General features: G+C 41.3%; 1 protein-coding gene across 1 annotated transcript in view; it reads left to right on the top strand.

Moving 5' to 3' along the window:
• Positions 1-3,339: 3,339 nt before the first annotated feature.
• The window catches only part of Dpt (dermatopontin), a 30,109-nt gene continuing 14,397 nt past the window's right edge, over positions 3,340-19,051 (top strand). The window contains exon 1 of the mRNA XM_003468713.4: positions 3,340-3,693. Coding sequence (XP_003468761.1) covers positions 3,386-3,693 — 308 coding nt within the window. The 5' untranslated portion in view covers positions 3,340-3,385. The remainder of the gene's footprint in view (positions 3,694-19,051) is intronic.

Here is a 19,051-nt window from a genome sequence, read left to right as displayed (position 1 = left end):
TTCTGGGAAAGTCCAGTGAATCTGCATGTTTAACAAGATTCTAGGCAAAAGCTGACACTGGATCTTAGTACACATGCTCTGAAAGCTGCTGATCTCATACTTCCTCCCAAGGCCTATTGAGCATAATTTGCAAATAATAGCAGAAACCCACAGTGCAAACCGGTTATGTGTGTGATAATGTAAAAACATTGCAAATAGTTTTTGTGTCAGTTTCTAAGTGTTGGTTTATAATCTGTAATGGTGGTTTTGATGGAATGATGGAAAGAATTGCAGAGTAAGATTTAGAATACGTGAAATCATAATCCTTCCTGCTCTAGAAATTTTGGTCAAAATATCCTCTGATCATAGTTTCTTCATCTGTGAAAAATTAATCCAGACAATGTCTCATTAATATATATCATAAAGTTGTGGGGTAAGTAGTCTAACAACCTGCTGAAAATACATGGTAAGCTATGAATGCGTTAAACTTAGATTCTCAGCTTTTGAAAACTTAGATTCTCACCTGCTTTTGAAAACCATTCTCTGTGAATCCTCTGACATCACTCCCTTGGGGCCCCGGCAAGCTCTGGAGCCTGTAGATATTGCACGAGTTAGGTTGCTTTCAGCACTAAGTAACAAGAATCCACATCTAAACGGGCCCAAAGCATAAAGATGCTGACCTTCAAACTACAAAAATAATAGCAGTTCTACTTGTCAAATAAGAGAGGTCTGCAGAAAATAGGGACACCAAGTTGGCTGGATATAGAGGTGATTGTCTGTGATCCCAGCACTCTGGGAGGCTGAGCCCAAAAGGTCAGAAGCCTGCATGCAAACTGGGCAAATTAAGTAATTTAGTGGGACACTGTCTCCAATTTAAATTTAAAAGGACTTGAGGGAGTGGAAAGGGAGGGAAAGGGGATAGGAAAAGGATTAAAAATGGAAGGAAAGCTTTGAAAATGGGAAAGAGACCAAGAAATGGAAAAAGAGAGGGGGGTGGGAGAAGTAGGGAATGGAAAAAGAATTAAGATGTGCTATGTAGGTGTATGGACTTCCCTCGATAAATACAATCTGTATATATTGCAAACATGTACCAATTTTTAAAAACTATATAATATGAATTTTTCTATTTCCCAAGTTCAATTCTAAGTTGAAATTTCCTCATTTAAGCTTATGCCTGTGGCTCACTAAATTTTATCACTCTCAATTGCATCTAATTTCTTAAAAAAATAAATAACAGGCAAAAAGATAAAAGTGGGGCTCAGTGTGAGAAATATAGCTTGCCAGTACTGCAAAAATCAAAAACATACAAAACTCAACCATAGGTATTTACCCAAATGAAATAACTATTCATACAAAAGCTATGCAGAATTATGACAATGTGAGTCATAATTACTTCTATGTAGTTATACATAATAAATTTTCAAAAACTGAAAACAACCCCAACATCTTTCAAATGACATATGCATAAACAGTCTGTGGTACATTCATGTATGGAGTAATACTCAGGCATCACAACAATGAACCATTGACACACAAAACATGAATGAATCACCATATTGCTACGCTAAGTAGAAGTATGCACAAGACTACATTTGATGTTGTTACTGGCTTTTGGGTCCCAAAGAAATTCTTTCCAGGCGCTTGATGTCCTCAACAAAGGATTGGGCAAAATACACAGAAAAGGCAGTGAGGACTTATATTTGGTGGTCTGGGACAGGTGAAACTACAGAAATAGAAAGCAGGTGGCTGGTTACCAGAGACTTATAGAAGACTACATGGACACCTCTTGAATGCAGAATAATTGCTGCAACATTAGTTAAATCAAGTCTGATTTCCATACACTGATATGTACGGAGTTGGCTGTGGCATTTCCTTCTCTCTGCAACTGGCTCTAAGCAATGTAAATAAGGCCAGCTAAAGTACCGACATCTTTCCTCAAATTGTGCTCTCTGTAAAGGATCCTAGCACGATAGTGTGGCAGAGCCACTCAGCTCCAGAAATGTCAGCTGAGTAGGAGCCTCACAAGTTTACATATCAGAAACTGAAGCAATAGCCTCCTAAACTCATTCATATGATATCCCACTCAAATTATGCAGACTGATCTTTCTGCTTATCTTCTTGCATATTGCAAAGATACTTTTCTCCCCACCTGGCTAGCCAGCTCAAGTTATTCACCATCCTCACTGTCACTCATCCTTGAGCCACCCTCTTCATCACAAGATAATAAATTCTGGGAGAGGCCTTCTGTTAGGGCCTTTATCTGCATATCCAGACTTGGATCTGGTCTAAGACCCCTTGGCCACCCTTAAATATGTCTTGATATCTTTACTCTCACTGTGAATTGCATTGGAGGTGGTAGATTACAATTAACTTGCCAGAGTTCAAATGACATTTCAGTTGGATTACAAATATAACTTTCTAAATCATGAGGAAGATTAGAAAAGGGATTATAAAACTTGGATTACAATATTCAATATTTGGATTACAATAAGACTGGGTGTGCAGAAAGATTTCACTATAGGGGAGGATGGATTTGTGAACCTCTTCTGTCTTTATGGTGCTGCTCACAAGCCTGCATGCCAAACACTTAAAAAGATGTTTACCTTTATACATGTAAATTGTACCTCAATCCAAAAGAATATTCAATGTGAAGGCAAAAAACACTGATGCATAAAAAAATGGGCTTGTTCAGATTTAAACCAATATACACCTAAGAGCAGAGCAGTTTGTGGGTGTGGGTAGCTCCAATTTTGGCAGCATAGGCAGATGCATAGGTATGAAAGTAGTGCCCCCATCTCTCCAGAGGCCCACAGTCCTTCTCTATGCAACTGAGAAATTCGCAAAGCAGCCTGCACACTGATACCCCCATGCTTACCACCTGAAGAAAGAAGGGGTTGGGCTGAAAACTTGAAATAAACCAGACAACGAGGTGGACAGGAATGCAAATGACTTTGTGCCTTCTTACTAGTATTTTTGTGTATTTGAAATTACTCTCCAGATACTTGTCCAATCGTAGAAGACTAGGCTGGAGAACAAACACAGGTGTGGGTTGGGGCTGCAGGGTGAAATGCTGAGAGATGAGCATGAGGCTGCAGCTGATCAGTCTTTTTAGACAAATGTTTCTAAGGGGAGAAAAGCAGTTGGCGCTTGTCACTTGCTATAAAGTTGTTTTTTGTCCCAAAAATTTCTTCAATTTACATGTTCCCTGCGTATTCCTAAAATTCCACCTTAAGATGAGTGAATATACTCATGGCCAAATTCTCAGCGTGGAAAAGTTTTGCTTAAGCAGTGACACACTGCATCTGGATCCTTTGCACCCACATCTGGAAACCACATGTTTGCAGCAGCTGTATAAAAGTCAGCCCAGCAAATCTAGAGTAATACTTTTTGCCAAAAGCCAGGCGGCATGAACCTCACTCTTCTCTGGGTGCTTCTGCCACTGCTCACTGTTGCCTGGGGCCAGTATGGTGACTACTACGGGTACCCATACCAGCAATACCACGACTATGGTGATGATGGCTGGGTGAATCTGAACCGTCAGGGCTTCAGCTACCAGTGTCCCCACGGGCAGGTGGTGGTGGCCGTGAGAAGCATCTTCAACAAGAAAGAAGGTTCTGATAGACAATGGAACTATGCCTGCATGCCCACACCCCAGACCCTTGGGGAGCCCACGGAGTGCTGGTGGGAGGAGATCAACAGGGCTGGCATGGAATGGTAAGGAGCAGATGCTGCACTTGGGCTGGGATATCTCTGCACACTCACAGGAGGATGCTCGACTCTCAGGGAATAGCACTGCCTGTAACCGAGGCAAGTCCTACCTGAATGGGATCCTTACACTGCATGCTCTGGGTAGGCAGCAGTCTCACGGGACAAACATTATAGGACAACCCTGGGACCGGGTGTTCATGGCAGAAGGAGTCTTTCCCATTCTGTTTATGCCAGAGGCAGCTCTAGTCTCGGTTTTATCCAGGGGTTAGAGTCGAAAAATGTTTACTGTACTGCAGAAAAGAACAGGTACAGAAATTGAAATTACTTAAGAAATTTTTCAGTAATTCAGCATTGCTGTAACATCAGTGAGACAAGTTCATTTTAAGGTGATTTGTTTGTACTCTGTAACAAAAGTATTAGCCCACAATTGTTTGGGGGAGAATAAACAACTGCGCCCTCAGCAGAGATAATTTGAGAAATATTGATTTAGATAAAGGGAATGGGAGAGAGAACAAAGAAATTGAAGCAAAGGGATCTGAAATTAAATCGTTTTCTGTTGCTCTGATTAACTGTGCTCTCTCAATTATAAGCACCGAGATTCTTTACTCTGAATTCAAAGTGGCTTCTGTGGCTGGAACATAGTTTACTAAAAGCTTTTGGAGAGAGAGGTTCTGTCCCTCCTTGACTGCACTCTTCCATAATCAACAGTGTGAAATGGTTCCGGTTTATGCTTCTCTGTAAGGGGTAACAGTCCCAGCCCTGGTTCTTGGTCAGAGCTTATCCTAGTAACCACTGATTGTCAACCACTTACTCACAGGTACCAAGTGCAGCCTCGACTGCAGTGGGGAGAGGGTGGAGGCCAGTAACACCTGGGAGACACAGAGGAGGAAGGGGGAAGCCCATTTGGTAGGCTGCCACAGGTGCTGATACGGAGCAACTCTGTGAGGTTTTGGCAGTGGCCAAGCACAAAATTGCAGGAGTCCTATCACTGACCGACTGTGAGGAGGCTTCCACTAAGAAAGGAAGCTTGGACCCACCGTACTCATAGAATTATGTTGTGGGCTCACTGAGTCTTGTTGTAGAAAAAGATTTTCCACGTGTGTCAGTAAAAGGCACAAAGGGATCTATTAGGCAGAAATTTGAAAGTACACACACAAAGAAATATAGTACACACCCTTGAGAAGGCAGATTAGAATACAGGGATCTGGGCATATTTATGTGACTGTGGGTGTGTTTTCAGGATGGGTGATCTGGGTTGTGTCTTCACACCGTCCAGCAGGTCAGCCATCTGGCAGACTGTGTCAGGATGTAAACCATCTACATGCGTTTAAAGTTGAAATATGTCACTCCTTAATATTGCTGCTTCCTTGGGGGTACAAGAGGAAGCACAATTCACAGGTGAAAGGGGTTGGTCTATCCAAAGATGATGAGGTCAAATTTCAGGTGAAAGGGAATTGCCTAGGCTTACTGTGTCTTAGGAGGAGAGAAAAAACATTTAAATTAGACTTGAGTAATTTTTGTGTCCTGGTTCTACAGTTTCTCTTAAAAGTGCAATTTTTTTTTGTTTTGTTTTTTTTGTTTTTGAGACAGAGTCTCATTATGTAGCCCAGGCTGGCCTTGAACTAACTATGTAGCCCAGGTTGGCCTGGAACTCACAGTGATCTTTCCGCTTCTGCTACCCAAGGGCTGAAAAGTACAATTTTAAAACTATACTTTTTCTTGCCTTCTTTCTACCTATCTTTATTTTTTCTATCCTACATTGGTCCAATAACTAGAAATCCCAGAATAAAAAAATGCTATTCAGTGAAGGAACTAAGGAAAAGGAGATTTCTCATAAAAACAACTTCTAGTCATTGAGTTTATCCTGTCCAGGTCCCATGCTACACACATACGGATTATCTCATTTAAGGCTCAAAACAAATCACTTTTAGATGGATAAATTGTGGTTTAGAGATCAAGGGTTTGTCCTTGGCTGGAATGCTGGATTCAGATCCAGGAAGTCCTGACTCCAAAGATTACATGCTTAACTACCATGGTTGGGTTCCCAAGAGCCGACTGCCTCAGCCCAGGGCAGGCTCCAAGCCCACAGCTGCATTTCCACCCGCAGAGCCAGGGCCACAGACCAGACTCAAGCTGGGGTTTCATCTTGAAGAATGGGGGAAGGTCCTGCAGGGTCTTTACAGAAGCCCAGTCATGGAGGGAATCAGCTTGTTTACTGTGTCTAAGGAGGGGCCCAGCAGTCAGAAGGGTGGAGGGAGGCTCCTGGAGGTAGCTGCATGTTGGGGACCCAGGCTTCAGAAGCTGCTTGGGACAGCCTTTATTATGCCTCTGTATCTACCCTACTGCCTCTGGCAAGCATATTAAATGATCCCAAACCCCTTCAGACAGATGGCTGACTCAGAGAGCAGGCTGGCCTCAGGACAGACTCCAGTGACTCCCCACAGCCCAGCATGAAGCATGATAATGACCTAGTTACAACTGTCTTGCCAGCCGTCCCCAACCCCATTTCAGCAGACCTTCATGCGGACAAGGCCGCATTCTAACACCCCTTTTTAGAGCCACAGTAAAAGGTCATGCACAGAACCTCCCTCAGACCTAAAGAGGATCCTGCACTGTGAGACAGAAGGCCTGGGTCTAGATCATGACCTTGACCCAGGGCTCAGCTCTCCAGGCTCCCCGCTCATTTGGAAAGTGACTGCCCAGGATGTGTCATTGGGGAAGGCTCCACAGGGCTCCTCTATTCATCCCCATTAGAGAAAGAAGCCAAACGGTGTTTAGTTTCGAACTTGCCAAGTTGTGACTGGTTTATCCAGAAGTTTCAAAATACCTTAAGAAAAGCAAAAGAGAAAGAAGGAGAAATAACACGTTTTTGGTTGGCTCACAGGACTGAAGTGAAGAGTATATTCCTGCCACCTCCTCTTCCTCTGTGTTTGCAGGAGACAGGGTGGAAGCATTTTTTCCTTTCCTCTCTCTCCCCTCTGTTGCCACCTTCTCTCCACCATTAATCACAAATTCACAAACAAGCCAAACTGTTTCTTTAATTTATGGCTCAGCTGCCTCCAAAATGTTCCCAATCCCCTCCCCAAGCATGTTTTTTAGATGGTTATGATTTTGAGTTCAGGCTCCAGTTTTGGTGAAGAATTTGGAACGGAAGAAATTGCTCACAGTCTGGGAGCAATTACATCTTCCATGGCTGCAGCCTCTTAGTCTGTTCTGGGGGAGAGGAGCTGTTGATGGTTCTGTGCAATTTGGCTGCCTTTTATAAGCAAATTAGCTTTCAGGTTTATTTTAAGTGGGAAAGGAATCTGGGAATATAAACTTGACAATAATATGTAGGAACTGCTGAAGAAACTTGCTAATAGGCATCACTGAGTCACCTATAATGCTGCTGTTTGTCACAGTTTCTGTGCTAAAGAGTGTCTCTTCAGATGCTAGGCTCTGAAGCAGGGATGCTGGCCTCCATCACAGCTACTGTCAGGCAACCAACTAGGCTCCCACAAGTGCTTTACCTTTTTGGGGCCTTCCTAGGTTCTCTAACTTGGGTTGGCCAAGGCTGTGGAATTATAGGCCTTGTGTGGAACAAGATGAAGCTGGAATATTCTAGCAAGGCTGTGCTATCCAATGGGGAAGCAGTGCTGGCCTGGGTATCAGGAAACTAGTGTTCATAGCTCTGGGTTGTGATTTGTGACTGCTGTGGTTTTAACAACTCAGCTCTCCATCCTGATAAAAAGACAAGAAGTGTGACCCATCTCACCAGCCACTAGAACTGTTCGTGTGATGCTTATAGAAAAGCGTTGAAAACCCTAAGGCAAATCTAACCCCACAACAATGTTTATCCTAAGAATAAACAGTCAATAAAGACAGAGCATGTGGAATTTGGTGAGGCTCATGTTGGGCAAGAAGTTTTTCATGGAGCTGTGTTTGGAGGAAGAGGGCTCTGTATATTTGCAACTTTCCCCCTCCTGTGCTACAGAGAATCCCACTAAGCCATTTTAAAGCATTGGTTTGTCTTAGAGCTGAATTTATTAATTCCTCAGTGACAATCTACATGATATGGAGAGAAAAAAAACTATTCTAAGAGCTTTATCAGCATTAAGGCAAATTTAAAGCTGGATCTGTTGGGCAGGAAATCAGTTTTCCAGAACCTAATGTAGTTAAGACCAGTGCTTTCTAAACTACAGAGCAATCGCCCCAATGCATGGTTCTGAGTATTTAGTACACACTGCACCCATCTCTTCTCAACCAACCTCTCCCACTCTCTACATGCTTTGTTTCCTGCACATCTTGCATCACTTTGTTTGTAGTTTGTCAAAATGTAAGTTTCATGAACAGAGGAACTTTGTCTCATTCAGCACTGTGTTTCCAATGACTAGGATAGACTTGACGTATAACAGGCCCTCGGTAAATATGTAGTGAAGGGTGGATCAGTCTTGGTCATTGTGTCAAATCCCAACCAATGTACCTGCCACGCTCAACAAAGAAACCTACGGGTTTTCCCACAGGGGAAGCCACCTTTTTATATCTTTGATTCTCAATATTCTGATATCTATTACACGGAGCCCCAACCCTATTGCTTACACTTCATTTTGTCTTGTTGCATTTCTCTGCATGCAGGGTGGTTTTTGAGATTTATTGAGTGTTTCTAAAGTATGCATGAGGGATGACCAGTATGCTGTTATTGAAAGATGTGTTCCTTATGAAGTTCATGTCTGCTCAATAACCTTAGTGTCTCAACACACCTAAACAACAGAATAGTAAAGCCTTGATTTCAGAGGTCATAAAGACTAAATGCTACAAGGTGTCCTGGTTTAGAACTGGTTTCTCTATAAAGACTGGTGAAATCCAAATAAAACATAGAGTTTAGTGTATTGCTGTGTTAACTCCGCAGTGGACACTCCTGAACACTCCTGAATTGTGAATGCTAGCACTAGGGTAAACATGAATTTTATTTATTTATGTTTTGCTTTTGTTTGGTTGTTTTTTTGAGGGAAAGTCTCACGATATAGTTTAGGCTAGCCTCACTAGGTAACCCACGTTAGCCTCAAAATCACAGCAGTCCTCCTACTTCAGCCTCTCAAGTGCCGAGACTACAGCTGTAAACCACTATATCCAGCTCTATACATGAATTCTCTGTTTTTAGAATTCATCAAAATTAAAATAATCAAGAGTGAAACAGCTATCTCTATACAAACTATATATTTCCAAGTTTGTTGTGTAACGAAGTGAAAGAATGTAATTGAAGACATTAAAAAGGACATTAGGCGAGTATTTAAGTAAAAACAGGAAAAATAGCTCCTTGTGGGTATCAAGAAGGGGTTTTGGAAAGTGGGGTACCATGTGGTGCATCTGTCCAGAGCTTCTTACAGGGAAGAGGAACTTGGGAATTGTTCAATTATTTAGTGGCCATGTATCACAGGCAACTCTATGAATTTAAAATGACCAATTGGAATTCATTTTCTCTAGCCTGTACTCAGCATGCAGAGTTCAAAAGAATCTGAGGTTTTGAAGAAAAAACAGTTATGCTGCATTTTATGTGCCTCAAAACTCAGGAACTTACTAAGGAGCGATGAGACCTCCCTTAGGAAAAAGAGTTGCATTCCATGTTGCTTGAAGAAGTCTTTTATTGGTTAAAGTCTCAGCCTACTGCTAATTACTTTAATTCTTACCAATGTAGTGTATCACCCAACTCTATCACAGGTCGCTTTTTAGCTAGCTGAGCAACCAAACTGTCTTTTATGATACAATATGTATATGTACTAATTCCCTGAGATTAGTATAGTTATTCTGCATCTCAAACATACACTAATAAAATTTTTTAACAACATAAGAATGCAGGCTGACAGAGACTGTACTGGGAATTTAAAAGACAAGTGGAGCATAACAAAATCCAAGAATTCCAGTACTGGAAAGGGCTTTAGGTGTAACGTAGAACATCTTACATCGTAGAATAACCCAGAGAGAGACAGGACTGAAAAAAATCAATGAAATTATCACAGTAAGTACAAGTTCTATGACCCTAAAATTTATGTGGTGATTCGTGGTTAATAAAGTATCCCTCATTTATATCCATGTGTGCTCACTTATTCACTACTATGTGCTTATCACCTGCCACAAACTGCCAGACTGCAGGAACATAAAGATTAATAACACACAGTCGGTGCCCTTGAGTTACTCATAACCCAATAACACCAAGAAGCAAGTATTATTACCTATTGTACACATGATGAGACCATGACCCTAAAGCATCAGGAGTCCTGCCCACTCATTGCCAATGAATGGCAGAGTGGCTGTCTGATGCCACAGTGCCACAGGTGGATATGAAATGTTCAGGTTATGTTTCTCTTAGATGAAGCCCCAGTGAGTGTTGAGCTGAACAAGATATCAAATCCACATAGTAATGAATTCTGAGGGGCAGTAAACAAAGTGGGAGCAGGATTACGGCAGATCTAGGATTCTTGTCAATTTTTCATCTGGGTCATTCTCTTATATACTAGGAATCAATTGTCTAGGGGAATTTGAGCTATGCCAAAAGTATCTGTAGGTTGTTCTTGTAAGGATGACAAAATTCACTCCTTCAGCATAGAGATATGCTTCTGTCTGGGTACCTGCCAGATGTAATCTTCCCAATGTAAAAGACAGTTCCACAGAATTGGAGTAGCATCCTGTGGGTGTGTGGCAGTTTCTGAAATTCTATGAATATTCAAATTGGCCAGAGAACTAAGGAGGAACATGGGAAATGAAAGGAAGGAAAAAGAAAAAAAGAGAAAAGAGAGAGAAAGCTTTTGTAAATAAGGAGAGGAAGAGGGGCTGAAGGGAAGGGAGGAGAATGGGGAAAAAAGGAAGCATAGACACATGTCACATACAGAAACAAATTTCCTAGGATGCATGGGATCATTATGTATGTCTAAAATGCACCAACAAATTAATTAATTTTTAAAATGTAAACTTTGGAATCAGACAAAATAATTCTTAAAATGCAACCTCTGTTCAATCTTTTCCCAAGTAATGCCAAATCTTGAATCCTGTTTCTACAATGCTGCAAAAACAATTCTCTAGGATTGTAGAATGAAATGAGGTAGTATATGGGTTTTATTGGATGTGTCTCATTAGAGAAATTACCTAGGTGCTCTCAACTTTGCATTACTGTATATATAAGATGATGGTGGTGGAACCAACATGGTGGAAGACCATATTGGTGGTGGGAAGCTTATTTCAAATAATTCTCTTGATGATTGAAATACTTAATGCATGTATAATGTTTGGCACAGTGCCTGGCAAATGATAAGATGTACCTAAAATTTACTTATGTTAGCATGGCTATTCTATAGGGATTAACTCCCTTGGAGATAAATATCAAACAGTTGACAAGTAACAGAGTGAAGCAGAGAACCAAGTTGCTAGGTTCCAAGCTTCTGATATATACCATTTTGTTTTGGAAGTATATTATTCAATCACAAATCATAAACTTTCAGTGTATATTATGAGTATATTGTTACAGTTTAATATATATCAGACCTTTTTGTTAATAATAATTGGTAGTCCTGGACCCCCATAATTAAACCTGCAATTCCTCGACAGCCTGAATTCACTTTCAAAATGTAAATACATCTCATAAAATTATCTCCATCTTCTCAAAGGCCTTTGATGTAGGTTCTACTGCCTGTACTTTCCCCAATGGGTGAAGGCTTTGGGTTTTGAAAATTTTTCTACCTCTGTTCAGTGGTAGGCTTTTCTACGTGGAGATGCTGTTTGATAAGCCATTTCAGCTTAGCATCTTAATAACTGGTAGACAGAGAGTAGGCTTAAACCCACAGGTGTGGACTGCAGAACTCTACCCAGTTGCTGGTAGGAGGACAGCAGACTGTGCACAGCTAAGTTTTCCTTATAGTCTGCTGGTGTTCCCACCACTGGGCCAGGAGGATGGACAGTAGGTGATGTAGCACCTACCTTCAAAAAGCTTGCAGAGTGGCACCGTGAGAGTGTTCAGTGAAAAACATGTTAGGTGAGAAATGTGATAGCAACGTCGGTGTATCACAAGGAAAAAAGGCCAGTAGGAGTTGGAATTGTCAATGAAGGAAGAATTCTTGGAGAAGAGGAGGCTGGAGATGACACTTGATATTCTGTTCTCTGATAGCTACTTCCTGAAGCTCGTCTCACTTTTTCCACTGAGGCATTGAACTCCACAATTCCTGACATAGGCCCTGGGGCTTCCATAAAGTGGTATTTGGAGACTAGTATGTAGGTTTTCTTTTTATTAAATTATATATATTTGTGATCATAGTAATAATAACTAGAATTTCTGCCTTTTAATAATGGTCCAGGCACTGATGTGAAGCATCTCTTTCCCCTTCAGATAATGTGGCAGGCTACGAATTGTCACCCTCATTTCATGGAAATAGGTACACACATCAGAAGGGTTAGATGGTTCATGGAGTCACTCATTTTGTTCAGCCTTAATGGAGAAATCCAGACATTTAAAGCTCCTTTGCATAACCTTGTCTGTCACACAGGCTTGTCTCTGCCCCTTACCAATTTCTGCCTGCCTGTTCCCACCTGCTCTGTTCTCTGTTCCTGTCTTTGGTACCAGTCTCCTTGTCCAGTGTCAATGTCGTCATAGGGTCTGATTGTCAGTACCAGTCTTTCAGAGAGAATTCCAGATCAAGTACGACACCAAGCAGAGAGTAAATTCCAATGACTATTTATTGAGAGACTTAAAGACCATTCTAAAATTCTGTGGACTGTGTTGGAAATGTCTGATAGAAACTCAAAGAGTTATCTGAAGGCAAACAGAATTTACAAAAGTCAAAGCCTCATTCCAAAAGAATGAAACTCTTGGTAAAATTGAAGCTCTTATCCACGGTGGTGGAATGGTAAGAAATTTTAGGGAGTAAAGGCAGTTATGCAACACGGTTTCCAAAAAATAGGAAGTTTGTCACTGGCCTGGCTCATAGGTAGAGCTCTCATAGCCTTTGAAACACATCAGTGATTGTAGAGGTACAAAGAAAACACTGTACAGTCTATTCATTCTGTAAAACTTAACAGCTATTGACTGAGATGACCCTGTGTCTGTTTATCCTGTTCTAGGTCCAATTGAGCCCCAGGTATGGAAAGAAGTAGGGTATGGAAAGACTTCAGACTTTCTACAAGTGTGAACTGAGACCAGCAGGAGGCAGGAGGAGAGACAAAAATGCCATAAAGGAGTTTATAGACACCATCAGATGCTCACACACCTCCTGTTCTGGCTTCTATCATTTTCTTGTCAAACAGCCCTGAACTTGATGAAGAATAGAGGCAACAAGGAAAAACCCCACTAGATACGGATCAGATAGAGAGAGACTATGTAGATGCTAGTTTTGTGATCCCTTAGAGCTCATGAATATGAACTTTGACCTAAAATTATCTGAATTTGGATCTTGGCGCTCATACTGTCATGGCCAAGAGTTCTGTGGGTGTTGTTTCATGGAGTCCTCCTGATGGCCTAGGTGAGGCTTTCCAGACATGTGATGGAAAGCCAGATCCAGGACTAGAAGCCCTGGCTTCTGATGCTGTAGTTTAGGCTCCTCACATGTAGCTTGCTGTTTCTGTTTTCTATGGCAGATGCAGAAGGTCTGCTGTGCTGCCAGGGTGATGGCCCTGAGATGAATCCATTGCAAAAAGGCCATTTTCTCAGAGCAGGTCTAAAGATGTTGTCTAAGAAAAAACAATCACTGCAGTTCTCCCTCTAATGTTCCTAATGTTAAGCAGGGCATATCTAATATTGCTGTAGTGTATGAAACTGAAATTGCATTTGAGTCTTCCTTGTGTGGTAAAAAAGAGGAGAGAGAGAGAGAGAGAGAGAAAGAGAGAGAGAGAGAGAGAGAGAGAGAGAGAGAGAGAGAGAGAGAGAAGGGAGAGAGAGAACTCGGGAACAGGGCACTGGGTCCTTGTACCTCACAGGACTGTCCTTGTGCAGTCTCTGCTGGGGAAATATGGTAAATCACCAAGACAGCTGCAGTCTTGGCCCATACATTGATCTGCTGAGCATTCAGGAGCAAAAATAGCTGGTGTGCAGCGAATCAGCACCTGCCTCTGGCGTGTCTTTAGATGCCTCGCTATTTCTTTTCAAATGGACTTAGAGTCACGTTAACAGTGCCAGCCCTTCTAGTTCCCCCAGCCCTGACAGTAGCCCTCACACCTCTTCCCACCTGCCCAGATCCTGTCTTCCATCCTGTAGCTATAGCCTGCATTCAGGTGACACTTGTTATACAAGGAGTTTTTCAAAAGGCGACCAAGAGGGAGAGAAATGGAACAGAGAAGAGGAATGTGCAAAGCTATATTCATTTTGCACCCTCATCTTTTTTTAAATTTTTATTTAAAGAAAGACTAAACAAAACAGAAAATAGGTAGAAATAGTACATACGTTCAGAGAAAAAAATAAACAGTAAGAAATCACTAGTTGATGTTGTCGTTTTACAAATAGTTGTTCAAGGTACAAAAATGGAACATGTAAAGTGGGAATTCAAACAGAGAGACTGCAAAAAGTTCTAATCAACTGTCCAACAAAAACTTAGTAACATGGTTGTCAATCCTATACATTTAAACATACATGCAGTTATCCATATCTTCATTTATGTTTAGATTAAACAAACTAAAGCAGGTTAAAATCATTCTGAACAAAGAATAATAGTACTGCTGGATTTCACATCATGACACTCCGTGATCAGCACTGATTACTGTAGTGTCTTCTTTTTAAAACTGAATTTAAAGAAAAACTGAATTTAAACAAAACAGAAAACAGGTAAAAATAACACATAATTTCAAAGAAAAAAATAAACAGTAAGAAATCACTAGTTGATTACAGATTGTCTTCTTACAAATAGTTATTCAAGATGCTAAAAGTGGAGCATATAAAGTGGGGATTCAAACAGTGAGACTGCAACCAGTTCTGTTCAACTATCCAACAAAAACTTAGAAATATGGCTATCAATCCTATACATTGAAACATACATGCAGTTACCCATATCTTCAATTATGTTGACATTGAATAAACCCAAGCAGGCTAATATCACTCTTCAGACTGTTCACAAAAATAATAATATTGCTGGGTTTCACATTATGACCCTCCAGGATCAGCACTAGGTATTTTAGTGTCTCTTTTTCTTCAAAGTATCTGTTCATTTCATCATGTGTCATAAGATCAGTTCTCATAAACTGTTTATAGATTCTACACATGCATGAGTCTTAATATGTATTTCTTTTTTTTTAATTTTGAAAGTAGTAAAAATACAACAGCACAAGACAGAACAAAGTCAATCAAGACAATGCAGTGAAATTGGTACAGGATTCCATAGTAGGATACTGGGATAGTAGTAATAAGTACTATGGTATATCTCTTTAACTTAACAATAGTTGTCCAGTCAATTAAGTATTGAAAAATCAAACCAAAAATAGAACATTATAAAACCAATTGAGAATACTGAATAGAGCAAAAGAAATATAACAAAAAGTGAAAACAACCTATGCCTTCGAACAGAAGGTAGAAGGAAATCCCCCATATTTGCTATACTGCATATGATCATCCTCCCAAGAGATGTTGAAACATCTATCCCTAGTAGCTATGGGCAGGCGGGAGAAGGGTGCTTGATTTTCAGCCTGTGTGGCGGTAGGCTCACAGGTAACAAGAGGGCGGGTGAATTAGCTGCCTGAGTCCCTCCATGGCTGGATCTTGAGAGTCAATTCTCCATCTGACCCCCGCTACAGGTGTTTACCAAGAGGGCGGGTGAATAAGCTGCCTGAGTCCCTCCATGGTCAGATCTCGGGAGTTGATTCTCTTCCTGGCCCAAGCTGCACCCTCATCTTCTAGTTCCTGAGGGGCAGGGAGGTGGAAGCAGGAAGGCAGAGCGCTCACTTTCCACAGAACTGGTTGGAGTGAGTCTCAGGGTCTTTCATGGCCTTGAAGGATGGGCTCCTCCAAGTCAATTTGTATGTTCATTCTTCCATTAAACATTTGCTGGACAAGTGTCAGGTATTATGAGAGGCACATAATAAAGATTAAATGACTTTCTCCCTCAAGGACTGTATTGCAGATGAAAACATATTGAAGCCTCTATCTTCAGGAGTGGCTGGCTAAAACATCCGACACACTGAGCTTTCAGCAGCTCTGACAACACACACGAATCCACTGGCATTTTACAGACTTGAGACACAGAGTCATGGGTGACCTCACAAAGGATATTCCCACTTACCATGTAGACTACATGAATGTGTAGTGGTAATCCTAAGAAATACACAGTGGTAATTTAATTCTTTCCAGGATTCTGGTCCAGAATTCATTCCACAATTCTGGTGGGATATGTTTGCAATTAATTTGCAACTAGAATTCGTGGAAAAAATTAAGCTAATGGACTGAAGTACCACTGTACTAGGCATTGCAAGATCACTATCTTAGGACTTCAGTATACATTGTGTTACTTGGTTTTTGCAATAATTTGAATAAGCATGTGATATTACTTTGTCCACTTTACAGTTGAAGAGATGAAGGCTATTCAGTAGAGGGAGAGGGCCCATCCTAGGGGTCCTAGGGGAGCACTGGTCCCACAGTATAGCCCCTGCCCTTACCTACTCTGCTACACTGCTCTCCACACTGGGGATGTGACTGGGGATGTGTACATTTATAAACTCCAGTTCTGGAACCAGTGGTCCCACACTACCAGATTCCTAAGTATGCTCACTCTACAGAAACAATGAAGGCTATCAAACTGTAGCAAGGGCAGAGGCTGACCATTGGTTATCTGTCATAGAATTTTCTTAGGCTTGGAACCTGAGATGGTGAGGGAACAAGTGACATGGAGCCGGCTGCCTGATGGTAGGTGGAGAATTCACAAACTTGGGCTGCCTTCAGAAAAGGTACTCTATTGGACAGATTTCCCTTTTTTCCTATTTTATTTTTACTTAAGGGAACTTAACCACCATGGGAAGCCTGCTCGCCATAGAGTCAGAGTGCCCAAGACAAGCCAACACAGCATTGTAATAGCTCCAGGGAAACCACAGCCCAACTCAGCACCAAAAGGAAGAAGGCTGTATCTTAAGGCAGGAAGTCACATCCAGTACCACTGTGCTGCCACCTCTTTCTTGGGATGTATGAGAGCTTTGTTTATGACCCTTAGAGCACATACCAAAGTGACTCTCATTCATAATGCTTGGAAGCAGGATAAATAGACCTTCCTGGAAGGTCAGTCCCTAAAGCGACTTTTCCACCACACTATGACCCTCCCAGTTCATTTCAATCATGTGACTTTCCAAAATGGGCCAAGTATTTACAAAGTGCTACTCCTAACAAGATGTGAGCCATGATATAGTAAAAAAGGCCAGATCCTAAAAGGTCCATGGTTCTCAATTTGTAGCTTAAATTGATTACTGATCTCCCATATCTGAGTGCTCTGGTATATCGTAATTTCCTATATAGCACGATTGATCAAGTACCAAGTCTGTGTCCCAGGGCTTCTCTTGACACAGTATAAGTGACTGATACAAAATAGTATCAGAGTATAAGTTTTTGAATGGACAGATGAATAAATAAATGCATATTCAAGTGAACGTACGTGTGCAGATGTGTAGATTACTAATAAGTGCAGAAAACAGAGATATTCCAGCTAGAGACAAGCAATATATTTAATATCTTATTTTGCTAGATCTTCATTTCCAGCAGTATAAAAGAATAAAATGAAATGTATCTCCTGATAGTGTTATTGTTCACATGTCTGCAAGTGCTCTCAGTAATCAACAGGGTAATTATTTTTACTTTATCTGCTGTATTTTTTGGAAATGAACCTTTGCCTGTGAACATAAACAACCACTGCCTGATCCTTCCACTCAAGGGAGAGAGCAGATCAGTGGCTGAGATGGGTGGGATATGCAGAAAAACAGAGATAGAAAACCTATCTTAAAGAGAGGCTTGTGCTGCAATTTGAGTTTGTTCATCAAAATTCATGTGTTGGAAACTTAATTCTCAAGTTTGAGTGTAGATGGGTGGTCCTGGGGTGGGGGGTGATTAGGAAGACATGAGGTCACAAAAGCATTAGTGCCTAACACTGGTGTCTTTATGAGAAGAGAAAGAGTGGTCCAAACTAGCACAATTTCTCTGTCTTGCCCTGCAATATCTTCCACCATGTTATGCAGCCAGAAGGCCCTCAACAGATGCCAGCAGCATGCTCTTGGGCTTCTGAGCCTCCAGCACCAGGGAGCAAACTAAGGCATTTTGTGGTATTGCATTCTGTATAGAGTGGGAACCCATCTTGTCCAAGTAGAAAACACAAGTTCCCATCCTGGAAGAAAGTGTCAAACCTTACTATGGAATTTAGAGAATCGGAGACAGAAGTACTGGTGATGAAAGAAAGCAAGAAATGATTGTACTGTTCCAAGCCAACACTTCCTTAGCAAAGTGCTAAGTGAAAGGGGCCAGTTCTTACACTACCAGCAGCAGCATAGGAAGGATGAAGATGAAACTTCCTTCTGGATGGTGGACTGGAGAGGGGAAGAGACTGTATTTGGGGTTTAGCTGGAGTTCTAGCAAGAAAGGGACTCTTGGAGGGAGCTTGAGTTCAGCTTGCCTCTTCCTATTCTGTTCCATATAGCAGCGCCTTCTACAGGTGCTGGGGACAGTGCTCTAAGAATCCGTGGAGCCTATACCCTGACGAGTGGTAGGAAGGTTCCTGGTACGTGGTGAGAACCTGGAGTGGGGCACCAGCTTTCCCAGTCGGTTCTGGAAAAGTCACTGTTCTCACTTTGGTTTCATGGACTCTATAGCAGGAGAGTGAAATGGTTATCTGACTTTCACCAATGTATAGTATTTCCCTTTGTCCTCTTTTCATTTTAAATTCAAATAAAATCCTTACATTGCTTTGCTTTAGTTTATTTTTTGTTTGTTTGGGTTTTTTGTTGTTGTTTTTTGTTTTTTGAGACAAGTTTTCACTATTCAGCTCAGGCTGGCCTTGAACTTATAGCAGTCCTCCTGCCTCAGCCTCTTGACCCCTGGGGTAACAGACCTGCATGACTATACCCAGCTATTGTATTATTTGAAATGGCATGAAAAACTTGGGCTCCTATATTTGTAATACTCATAAACACCTATTTATATATTCTTTCATCTAACTATATATTCATTGAAGTATATCAAGAACAGTGTTCCCCAAATTTCCCTCTGTTGAAAGATTCTGGCTCACTTATCCAAATTTTAATAATAAGCATATGTCATTTCCACAATTGTAACAAAGTCCATTGTTTGAATATTAAAATGCAATCAAATGCTATTAGTGATCTAGGTAGGGGGAAGAGTGTGACTGTGGCAGGTGAGGGTCTGTTATCTATTGCTGTCTCAGGTTTCTGG

Source organism: Cavia porcellus, unplaced genomic scaffold, assembly GCF_034190915.1.
Source record: "Cavia porcellus strain 051 isolate PalLab524CR breed Dunkin Hartley unplaced genomic scaffold, mCavPor4.1 scaffold_7, whole genome shotgun sequence".
In the NCBI taxonomy this organism is placed as follows: domain Eukaryota; kingdom Metazoa; phylum Chordata; class Mammalia; order Rodentia; family Caviidae; genus Cavia; species Cavia porcellus.
The sequence above is the reverse complement of the archived record's forward strand: the minus strand, read 5'-3'. Positions and strand labels throughout refer to the sequence as shown.